Source organism: Lissotriton helveticus, chromosome 5_1 (assembly GCF_964261635.1).
Source record: "Lissotriton helveticus chromosome 5_1, aLisHel1.1, whole genome shotgun sequence".
Lineage (NCBI taxonomy): Eukaryota > Metazoa > Chordata > Amphibia > Caudata > Salamandridae > Lissotriton > Lissotriton helveticus.
The window spans coordinates 277558457-277570844 of NC_136065.1; the positions used below are offsets into that span (position 1 = coordinate 277558457).

At 45.6% G+C, this 12388-nt stretch overlaps 1 protein-coding gene across 2 annotated transcripts in view; it reads right to left on the bottom strand.

The window, feature by feature from the left end:
• Nucleotides 1-5152: 5152 nt before the first annotated feature.
• Nucleotides 5153-12388, bottom strand: part of AGTRAP (angiotensin II receptor associated protein) — a 108626-nt gene continuing 101390 nt past the window's right edge. Inside the window, exons 3-6 of one of the 2 annotated variants that reach the window (XR_013594723.1) lie at nucleotides 9979-10087; nucleotides 8149-8365; nucleotides 6609-6945; nucleotides 5153-6078 (exon numbers count right to left, since the gene is read on the bottom strand). Coding sequence is in view for 1 of the 2 variants with exons in the window: in XM_078642212.1 (XP_078498338.1) it covers nucleotides 5978-6078; nucleotides 8149-8365; nucleotides 9979-10087 (427 nt within the window). In the remaining variant the exon portion in view is untranslated. The remainder of the gene's footprint in view (nucleotides 6079-6608; nucleotides 6946-8148; nucleotides 8366-9978; nucleotides 10088-12388) is intronic. The other variant, XM_078642212.1, reaches the window with a different exon arrangement.

Here is a 12388-nt window from a genome sequence, read left to right on the forward strand (position 1 = left end):
CGTTCATACTTCACTATACTATCCACCACTAATCCTTTATGGGTTCCGGAGTAGAGTGCTACTTGCCAAAAAAGCTCTTCAACACCCCATTAGGGGTAACAAGCGCTATATAAATGCAAACCTTTTTCCCTCTTCTATCCTGCTGCTATCCTTCTGAATCCAAATAACTGACTAACCTATCCACCACTCAAATTACTTTCATATTTCACCATACTAATCCTTTATGGGTTCCGGAGTAGCATGCTACTCGCCAAAGAAGCGTTTCGCCGCCTCGTCAGGGGTAGTAAGCGATTTATATCAATGCAATTACAATTGTTGTTTAACCTTAGCAAGATGGCGAACACTTATTAGCTCCAGGGGAGCGCCTGACGAAACAACACTGGTTGCTGAAGAAATGCAGCAAATGCAGGAACAGAAGCATGACACAATCCTCGTGCAATCATTCATCATTGAAGGAAATCCAGTGAATTCACAGTGTAGGCACACAGCCATCACACAAACAGAAGTTGCTTAATAGATGTAGTAAAGACAGGGTGCAGAACACTTGCCTCACCTATCATTTGCTGCTGAAGAAATGCAGCAAATGCAGGGTGCTTGGCAGGGACCTCACTCGATCATCGCTCGATGAGCAGATGAGGTAAATGAAATGTGCAGGCACATGAGCCTCACGCAATCATTTGCTGAACAGATGCTGCAAATGCAGGGTGAGGGACATGGACGGCTTGCACCATTTTAGGGGAGTGCACGCAAGGAAGAACGTAGGTTGGGATGAGTAGCGCTTCACAGGCTTTTGGCTATTTTCTTTCCAGGGCCATATTTAATGTCAACCATGTTTAGGTGAAATGGTCACTCTTAGGTTGTGGATTCCTTTCAGACCATTTCTGTACCAAAACACAGGGAGGAGTTAATGGACAGGCAGCTTATGACGAGTGCATAATTTGAGCCAGTGGTTTCCGATGCTCGGCACCGGCAATTATTTGTCAGCACCAGCACTTGCAGGAGCCTGCCACCTGTTTGTCATCTTTACAGACTAGCACAACAGCATTTTTGTTAACGATTAGATGCCTCGCCTACGCACCGCGCTGCATTGGAGACCTTTAGCTGTCGTTCAGCTCTTTTTCGAAGCACATACTTGTGCTTGTGGCGGCATTCACCTTGTGGGACCGCACAGGGGCGCGCCACAAGCACGAGTGTGTGCCTCGAAAGAGCAGACTGCTCTCCAAAGCGTGCGCGCCTCGTCCATCATACAAGACAGCAGCTTTGTCGTTTTTATGTGTACAGATAGCTTTACTGCTCTCTGCACCATATGACAAACTTGCAAACAGTTCCTGATGATTCATTTATAGCTTATCCACAACTACATATCAACAGTCAACAAACCACACTTTTTACGCGGAACAGTAGATTTTCATACTTGCCCTACTGCCTTGCCGTTGTTTCTACTTTCACTTTCGACTGCCCAAGTTTGGGAATCGGCTTTTCTTTGTGCGTGAAGTTACATTCTTATAACTCTCCCCTTCACCCCAACTCCCAATTTGCTTACTATAATTACAAGGTCTCTCATCTGATATTTCTTCAGTGTTAACATCTTGTTAAAAACTAGTTAAATATATCAAATTAAATTTGTATGCTACATTTTGTTACACGTGCCCCGTCCCCTTATTAAAACACACACTTCCCGAACTGCAAGTTGTGCTTAGAATGGTATCTTTGAACGTTTCTGGCAGCTAAAGTCACATCCGGGGATTCTAAACAAACCGGAAGTGACTTGGGATACAAGAAGGCGAGTGAAAGGGCATATCTCCGGCTTTATCTCATTCAGCAACGCAATATTGTCACCACAAAGTGTCCTCACGTTTCCATGGAAAGGAAGCGTTAAGCGAATCAAGCAATTCTATGTGTCAATCTTTCTTTGAATGTATGTCGCCACATTTAAAACGCTACAAATACCTCAATTATAGCGATTAAGTGTTTTTAAGGCCTGCCTCCCTTGTGTCGGGTTAAAATATGACTCACATCCTAACCCTTGACATTCCCAATATTCCCATTGATGTGATTTTGTGATTACTGTGCTCCTATGTTCTCTCAAAGCCTGCATGTATCCACATTTTGTGTTACTTTCGTGCATACAAAAATGCTAATAAACATATTTAGAACTAAAAAAACAAGCATTGGCATAGCCAATAGGTCTCGCCTTTGGGACCTTATAAGTACTTAGTTATGCAGCAATATTAACTGTTGCATCGCTAAACACTTATAAGGTCCCAAATGCGAGATCTATTGGCTATGCCAATGCTTGTTTAGAAGGTGGGCAATTTTGTGCCCAGAGAATACTTAACACCTTGGCCTTGTAACACCAGATCATTGAACATAGCGTGAACTGACAGAACCGTTTGTTGTGTATTGCAAAGTATACATTCTCATTTTAATAAAGGGTTTGATATTGAAAAAAGTAGGCACTGTCAAAACAAAGGCACAACAAAGTAGGGAATGGAACAGAAGTGCGAGGCAGGAAATAGAAAACTAGAAACAGTTAAAAAACAAATAGAGGGGGAGCAGAGACAAGTGGGAGGAAGGAAATGTGGGGATAGAGAGCAAGCATGTGAAGATGAGCAAGAAATAATGATCAAAGGAAAGAGCCACATTGCTGCGTAGGCTGGAGATCAGGAAACTAGAGACACACTGCAGGCTACAGTTTCATGCCCTTCCTGCGCTAACATTTCCTTTTGTGATTTCTGACCTGATTAGAAACTTGATCGCTGGATCTCATCAGTGCCAAGCAGGCAGAGGGAGGTAGGGTGTAAAGCTCAGCCACAGGGTGCACAGATGAAGATCAGTATGTCCTTCCATGTCAGCCGCAAAGTATACAACCCTTTTACATGTAACAATCTGTCGCAGTCTTTCACCTACGCCAAATACACACTGCGGGCCCAGGGTGTACACATCCAGTTCTGGATACACCGTACAAGCCGCTGGTGATGGGCGTAAACATCCACAGCAGGAGCGAATTCATTGACCAACACTAGCTGAGGTCACCTGCGAATAATGTTTTGGCCCATGAGCCACCCGGATCCCCAAAAGAGGACTCTGTGTAGAGAGCAAAAAAAGTGCAGCGTGAAGCAGATGACTTTACTGAACACTGAGGATGGAAGGTTAGTAAAAGTTTGGCCATTTTCAAGCAATGACATCCCACATACTTTTCAGAGAAATGGTAACTTTATCCACTCATGATAGGTTGGGGTCAATGTATAAACCATGAATCTTTCGGACAAATTTTATGAGATGGTGGGTCTGGAGTGGATTGTAAGAGTGGTCTCCGGTTACAATCGCTAAAAAAAATAAGCGTTAACGTGTGCATAGGAGTTGGAGGACTGCAGAAGATGCACTGGTAGCTGAGCACCAGACGAGCCATGTGTTGGGAGGCCTGGGTAAAGCAGACAATGTATCTGATCCAGGAAATGAGGATGCACGACAGCACAGGGATGGGTTTTTGTGAGCGGTGAAATTACTGTTGGACTGGCTGGCAGTGTGTGATTGACAGCCAACAACTAGAATTTTCCAGTTAAGTCCTTTATTGGAGAAAAGCGCTTAAGTCTGAGTAGAGCGGCACTCAAGGGTGTTGCTCATGGATTAGCCTCGAGGGTCTCTGTCTCATTTTAGGCCATGTACCCCAGCCTGACTGGGTGGGATCAGACTTTGGCAGATCCCAAGATCTGGGTGACAAGGCACTAAGCGGATTCCATAATGCCCCTATGTCATTCAAAGCAAAACCAAAGGGGATGATGAACGGAGTGTTGAATATTGCAAGCACTCACCCCCAACCAACTGATCTGGTTTTAATCCATCATCATTCTTTAGCTTACTCCACAGTTGACTGGGGGTGAGTGCTTGCAATGTTCAACACTCCGTCCATAATCCCCTTTGGTTTTGCTTTGTTCGCCCTAAGTTGGCAAGGTATGGACAGACGTGGGTGCCTTGCTCACTTTGCCACTGGATTCAAGCTAGCCTGGCTGATGACGGCTGATTAGCCAGAAACCGGTCCCAGGATGCTTGTTTCCGGTCCAGGGAAGACATGGCTTGGCAGTTCAAGCTGGACTGTTCCCATGAGGCACAGGGTCAGACTGATTTGCAGAAGGCCATGTCTGAACTGGGGTGGCGGAGTGAGCTAAAGAATGATGATTGATAAAACCCAGATCAGTTGATTAGGGGTGAGTGCTTACAATGTTCAACACTACGTCCATCATCCCCTTTGGTTTTCCTATGTCATCCAGCCCATCTTTACAAGGCATGGAGGAACAGAGGAGTTGCTGGAGGAACTCTATTATTACTTGGTGGGCAGTTAAGTGGGTGATGCTTTGTCTAATCACATATATGCACCCGGGTGAGTGGCATGGTATCAGGAGTACACAGATGATATCGGGCTACTGCCCATAGACATTGGCACACAGGTTATACTTGCCATCTATGGGCAAGAAGTATTAGATGTATACGCAGATGGACCCAAGAGGCCTATATTGGGAAACCAGCCTTACACCAGCTAGCAAGAGGAGTTGTGCCTCACGTTTACTCATCCAATTTACACAATAGATGTGCTTTAGTGTCTTTTATCTGAATGAAGTGAAAGGAGTGATGTTACTGCACTAGAGAGTGTGAGCCACTAGGCATGAGAGGGAGAAACAAATTGAGTGTGAGCGAGTGTGCGATTGTGCGCACCTAGAATGTGTATTGTCTCCGGGTTTACAGACAGCTGTGGTTGTTACTTACTCTGTTGCGTACAGCACCAGCCAGCTTGTGAGTGAGTTTCTTGGAAGAAGGCATGCTGGAGGATTCCTGGATCCACAATCACAATGCAGGCTTAGGGAAACATAGCGCTTCCCTGGCATGCATGACAAACGCAGAGTAGGCACTGTGTCTCCTCGTGTACAGGTTAGTGCCAACCGGTCCCATACAGAGGAGAGTCACCCAGAGTGGGCTTCTGCACACTAGTGGGGAAAACAGGGTTGCAGGAGTAATAAGAACGCTACCCTAACATTAACCATAAGTTTGATTTGACTAATCGACTAACGCACATTACTGGAATTAGTTCTACAGTAAAATACACGTTCCAAGAGGCATCAGACGCCGCTACAGTGCTTAACACAGACCTCGCAAAAAAGACCTAGGATTTTTTATTTAGAGTGCACAGGTGATCGTAGACTCTTCCGAAAAAAGGCACTGAACAGTAGAAGGCACATAATATTTACAAAAAAGAGACTCGTCCCCACAAACCTGCACATTACATACAATTCATTCAAGTAGCAAAGCAGCCAGGGGTCCATTTCAGGCCTTGTCAGTCTCTGCAGTAAATGGACCACAGTGGGCGACTTCTGGACCCTCCAGCTACCACTGTGCATAAAAAGGACTCAACAGTAACACAAATAGTTCAGAGAAACCAGTCACCACCTCAGTGGCCTACAGAAGAGTGTGACCTGGAAGCAGAGAGCGTGACCTGGAAGCAGCAGCACCTGGGCAAGGTGAATGCAAGTAACTCCCCAGAACTCAAGCATGTAATCCAAGAGGAAGAAGTAGCAGCTCAGGTGGTCCTTCGAGAGGAACACATAGTTGGCTTCCGTTGTCCTCCAAAAATGAAACCAGGAATCTCTTCGATACAGCAGACTCCATTTGGGGTTGGAGTTTGTACCTAAGTAGTTAGAACTCCAGAACGCCCATCCAAGATTGCGTTGACTCACAGATTGGCAGACATCAGATTCCCCGGAGTGCTTTCAAAGTAACGGGAGTGCAGAAGACGAGAGCGAGCGGCCCGGCAATGAGGTGGGCCAATCCAGAGCTTCTTGCGGAAGGTTGGCCAATTAGGGCCAGACTCGAGAGCGTCACCCAGCAGACCTTGAATGAGTTCAGCGCTCTTGGTCACAAGGATCACCATATTAAGGAGGGGGCGGGGGGATACCAAACTTCAAACTGTGCAAGCGCGGCGCCCTCAGTATTGGCGTTGCGGCACTTTGCTATCCTGATCTGTTGGTGGCTCTTGTTGGTCAATGCTCTGGTAGGCACTGCGGTCCTGGGCCACGGTGAAGAAACCTGCATTGAGAAAGAGAATGGCAAACAAATCAAATCACAGCAGCAACAGAAACCAAAACTAAGTCCGGGTAAATCAAAACAATCCATAGCTGAACACCATAAGCCGCCGTGTATTCTACAAAACAAGAGACACCGTGAAAGCACACAAAGACCCCAGAGGTGATGGATAATTGTACAGTTCAAGGGACAGGGCACAGATGTTCCTTAGGACCCAAAAGTGGCATAGATAACATGAGACTATAAAAAGAAAGCAGAGGTGAAGCCAGTTCTTTTTTATCGGTGAGTTCAATTCTGGCTGATGTGAATTTTTACAGAGGATCTCTAGATGGCACAGTACTCCCCAGTCAGTTATGGAGAGCCGCTTTCATGCTCAGTCTGGTGATGAAAAAGTACTGAGTGGCTCTTAAATCGCTGACTAGAAAGTACAGACTTGGACAATTCCTCCAGAGTGTGACTGCAAGGTTGTGCGATAAGGCCTAATCTCTTACGTATACCACCAAGAGGGGAGTGGAGGACAAACAAGAGGTCACCTGCTCTCCACGTTTGGATCCTCCCCTGGTTCAGATTTGTAGGACTTCGAGGTACAGTCCAGCTCAGTACTTTGAGATCCCTCGCTCGGATCCACCCCGCTCTGAACATGCCCAAGTGCCAGGTCTCGGCACGGATAAGCAGCCTACCCTTCGCTGTTGAAGGCACAAAAAAGGGAAGACAGGAGAACTTTCCAAAGCACTGAAGAGGAAGAGCTGACAACGAGTGACAGAGAGGGAGAGGAAAGGGTGGCAGTTCAGTACTGCTGAAAGGCAGCCGGGGGTGCTCTCGAGTCCATGCTGTCACACGTAAAGCGGCTTTCAGTCGAAGACTCCAGATCTGTAGAGGAAACGAGAAACACAAGACAAGACAACGTAAAGCACAGACAAACAGAATGATCAACAAGGGAGAGACAACAGGAAGCAGACAGCTCATCACAACAGGAGAAAGGAACCGGCAGAAGAAAGAGGTAAAGGAGGGTTACTAGATCTGGTTTTGAGGACCTCACTAGAGGAAATGTAGCCTTGTGGTTAGGCAGTGCACGATGACCACAGGAGGTTCTAATCATGGCTTCCTCACAACCTTATTAGGGCACAAAACTGTGAAAGTTCTTGGAAAAGAGATAGGCCACTAGTATCCAGTGATTTGCAAGAAGGACATATTTAACTAGGTTACTAAAATCAGTGCAAAAGTAGACGTTCATAAACCTGCACCAATTTATTGGGGTGTACAAGACTTTTAGAACAAACGCCACCTTCCTTGCACCTCAGTGCTGCTGGCTGAGCAGAGGCACCCTTAGTTGCAAATGCCATTTCTCCTTGAATCCAACGCTTTTCTCTCCCAATACTCATTTTTTTGTCCTCTTCCAATTACCCTAAATCCAAAGCACGTCCATGAGCTAATTCTACTTATCTCTTATCTGCTGCAAGATTCTCCTCTTGGCATACAGGTCTGTTTTAAGCATACCCACACAGCCCTGCAAGGCACTGGTAACTCACCCCCACCACCAGAACTGGTGCACAAGAAGGAAACAGAGGTCGGTCACAGGACCGTTCTAATAAACCACACTGAAGTTCATAAGAATCAAAGATCGGATGACCCGGGCTCACTGTGCCACTGGATTCAGGCTATCCTGGCTGATGAAGGGTCAAACCCCAAAACCGGTCCTAGGATGCTTGTTTCCGGTCCAGGGAGGAACTGGCTTGGCAGTTCGAGCTGGACTGTTCCCACGAGGCACAGGGACAAGACTGTTTTGCAGATCGCCAGGTCTAAACTGGGGTGGCATGGTGAGCAAAAGAATGAGGGATTTAACCCAGATCTCATGACTGGGGGTGAATGTTTTGATTTGTACTGCATTCCATTCATCAATTGTGTGTCTTTTGCTAATGGGGACCCTAGCAAGGGCGGTCATTGGATGAACCCAGATATCTGATAAGAACCTACACTCCTTTTGGAGGGCTTCTGCCCAGTTTGACTTCCAACCTGCACATGCAGTCTATTTTATCCTCACACAGTTTTGGCTCCCAGATCTCTGCCACTCACCAAAGTTGAGGTTGTGTTCTCCTCCACGCTCTCGGTACATGAAATACACAAGGAAGCAGGAAAGGGGTTTGAGGATGAGGCTGAGGATTGCCATGCCAGCACTGAATCGGAAGAAGTCCTCTACATGTCCCTGCTCCGCCGCATTACTCGAAGCCGCATAAAGCACAGCAAAGTGGATGATATCCGTCAGGATTGTCAGCGAGAGCCCCACCAAAAACTGTAAACAAAACACAGTCAATTACTCAGTCTAGTAGCCATTACAGACTCTTCCCCCACTGCTCTCCAGTAAACGCTTCCCAGTATCTGAATCAACTCTGAGGCTTACCCGCTTAGAGCCAGGAACCTGTACCCACCACATCATGCAAATAAATTGCCAGTAAAAAGGCCTGCAATTGACAATAGTATATAGGGAAGAAATCGCCCTCATTTTAAAAATTGATAGTGGAGGACTGGAGTTCTCTCACATGGCCTTTTTGACAGCTCTGTATTTCTCTTAGCAGCACTACTTCCAGAATTCAATAAAGTAACTAGTTAAGTAGCAAATCTCCACCATGTGTGAAGACTGCACCAAATAGATTATAAAGATTAAACGTTTTTGTATAATATATGTAAATCTCAGTCTAAAAACAGGTGTAATTTAGCATAAATACAGGTTTGCAATTGTGCAGGCCAAATAAAAATATAACTTGCATCATTTCACAACACCGCATTCAGTACCATGCGAGTGTAACTTTGTGGAGAATATTTTGCACTGTTCCAAGTTACTTGGGCACCCAGTCTTTTTAGTTTAATTTTTTTTTATTTCTAAGGTCCCTTCCATTCCTTAGGCCTCACCATTGATCAACCCTGACCCACTGACTTCTCCCACACAACATACTCCTCCTCTTTCTCCAGTGCAATCCACTTTAGGTTTTATTTTTTTCCTCCTCCTTTCCCCCCCAAATTACAATTTATTTTTGATAGCCAGAAGCAGTTATTTGCCGCCCAACAACTCGGTTTCTAAAAAGCAATTTTGCACATGTTTAAATTCATTTTTTTATTTACTACTCCAAGTGGAATTTGCCATCTTGGAATGGTAAAAAATAATAGCCAGTGTGTCATGCCATGTGAGCATGCGCAGTGGCCCCATGTAAATGATCATATCGCTTTGCCTTTGAGCCAGATTATGCATGCGGGCACAGAGGCAAACATGCACTAAAGGCAGCCCTCTGGAGGGGAGAAATGGGGGTCTCATGAACCCTCCCAGACACACCCCTCCAGACGTGTACAGTCACTGACTGCACCGGCCTGCAGGGGATCTCCAATCCTGGTTTGAAGTACAGGCGGGTTGCTGCCTGCACGGTGAAACACGGAGCAGCTTTGAAGCAGCCGATTGGTATTACACTTGAATGCGCTGCCTGGGCAGCGCAAGTTTGCGGATGCCCTCGGGGCAGTGCATTCTTTGTAATATGGTGCACTGTCCCGGTTTACGCCTGGTGCACCTTTTGAAAGGTGTGCCAACTGGCAACCATGGAAAATGCACCTTATGTATAATAAGGCCCATGGTGTTCAAATTCAGAATATATATATAGATGGATCTCTCCGCAGGTATCTTCGCTAACAGTGAACCCACACTAACATACATCGGCCAATGCAAGCAATGGCCAATCTCCAATCATGGCCGGTTCGAAGGGATTTATTAAGCGGAAGAAGAAATCTTCAGTTCTAAGAGCCACTTGAGAAGGAAATGTATAATGGCAGTTTATCAAGTAACCTCTCAAGAGAAGTCAAGCGCCTGCCATTAGCATCATGTCCACACTACCACAACCTCTTGTAGAAAGCACAACTTACCAGAATCACAGCATCGAGGGAGTCTCTCTGGGCAATGGCCCAAACACCAAGTGCCAGCACGGTGAAGTTCCCCCAGGCATAGGACGGCGGTAGCCAAGCCATGCAGCCCCTGTAAGGGAGAAGACGGAGTAAAGGTTAGTGTAGACCCCAACCAAGCACGCAAGTTTTATACTGTGCAGGTAGAGTTTGTAATCACTGCAGTTTGCAAGGATTTAATCTGCTTCATCATACGTGTCAGAGTCCAAAGGATGTGAAAGAGGAAATGAATACAGAACTAGTCACAGAAGGGTGTGAAAATGTGCCAGGGCTGGTTGCAAAAATGTCACCAAGTTTGGGAGGTTTCTGTGGAGCCTGGTGCTGGGAAGTGATGTGCCTCAAAGATCACAGCAGAGAGCTCCAGGGAGGATTGCACTGACATGAAAACGAGCTGCTGTGGAGGGGCAGAGGTTCCCTCATACCTGCCTGTCTTCTGCAAGTGGCAGCCACTAAACATTAACAGAATAATCAGATCTTTCTAACGGAAGTGCTCATTTCAAGTTTTTTCTCGCTTGTAAACAAAGTATTTACAGAGCTCTTACTCTGCTTCACAGAAGATGTTCATAGAAAAGGGTAAAACAACAATGCCTAGCCTCTTTGATGTATTATAAGCAGGGGCGCTCCTCCACCAAGGCGGAGGATCGTCGCCCCACTGCTTTAAAGCAGTGCAAAGACCAAATCAAACGATAATAACAGCCGGCCATTATTGGCATTTTATTTTTACTATTGCAGTTGCACTACAGTGCAGTTCCGTTGATGGGGCGGGGCCGGCCTCCCCCCGACGTCGCGGCCGGAGGAGGAGCGATGTCTGCATCTAAAGTGTGCGCGAGGCTTTCACCAGTTGTCTCGGGCGGGCCAACCCGACATGCGCACTGTGCATGTTCTCTACAGGCTGTATTATACAGCCTTAGTGGAGAACATGCCTAGCCTCCAAGCCCCTGTCTGAGCGCTGAACCACGGCGCTCAGACCAATCAATGCTGCTTAAGGCAGTTTTGTGATTGGTCAGGGGATTCTGGGAGCAGGGTTCTTCCTGCTGGAGGAGAAGTAGCAGCTGCGACGGCGACCTCCAGGTAAGTTTTTTTTTCTTTCTTTTTTTCCCCAACCCCTTCTCCCCACCATAGTTCCCTACCAGCCTCCACTGATTATAACTTAGCCAGAAACCTATTTGCTGCAGGTACTACTTGCACCAACAGAGACCTCTTTCAAGTAAAAAAAAGTTTTAAAATGATTCAAAGAAAACTAAAATCATGATTTGGGGCACAAACAGTAAAGAGGTCCGAGCAACATCATTCTTCACTCACGGGATAAAAAGGAAGGCTCTGGCAAATGTTACATATCCATACCCAGCATAGAACTACATCTTGAAATGAAAAGCGTGGGCTTATCAGTCAGGCTCTTGAACAGAATGAACATACTGTGATGGCGATGAATAAGCTTCTCCAAAGACTTGGGCACTGTAGGCATAACACTTGGGTATGCTAGGATAGTGCTAGTGACACAAAGGCAAGAAACTCACTGAGTTGCACATCTAAAAATCTCTAGCATAGGCCCCCTTCTACATGAAAACTGGAGAATCTGAAAACAACAAGAGGTAAGGTTTACGCACAGACGTAAATACTTTGGTTATTCTTAAAACAGATCTTCCGTATACCTCCCATGACATCTTAGCATACACATTTATTGAACTATACAACTAAGAAAAACACAAGCAGCAAAGATAATTTAATTTAAGACTGCTGGCAAGAATTCTTTAGCTAACACGTTCCATCTAAAAGGGAATAAATGATGCCCTTGAAAAACAGAAGCAAGATATATGGAGGCAATGCTGAAACCGCGCTCTAAGAAAACCCTGTCGGTGGCAAACCCTAAACAATGCACGTATATAAGGTGTGGCCATTCCACAGTGCAAAGTAACACAATGATGCTCCCAAAGAAATCCTTTACATGCTAAATGTTAACAATTGATCAAATGAAGGGACCAACAAGTAGATGCCACTTGTGTCATATCCTATAAGCTGTGCATCATGGAACAATTTATCTCTGATCAATTATTCAAAGAAACCAATAACAGAATACATTGCCTAGGATAAAATATTTATTCAGTTTTTCCCTCGTTTTAGTTTTCTTTGCGTAGAATTGTCTAGCAGCCTGATACTTCAGATCTTGTTAAAGTCAGTGGTCCCTTCTGTATCAGGTGGCACGACGCCTGTCTTTACCGACATCAAGTGTCCCCATTTCGTCTGGATTGGTTTCAGACTCTCAAATAAGTAGTATTTTTGCCCACACCAGGCTTAATTCATTTATGGGATAGAGTTTCTCTGGAGGTATTTTTCCACGCTGTCGGTTTGTTGCTTGTTTTGTATTTAGATCATG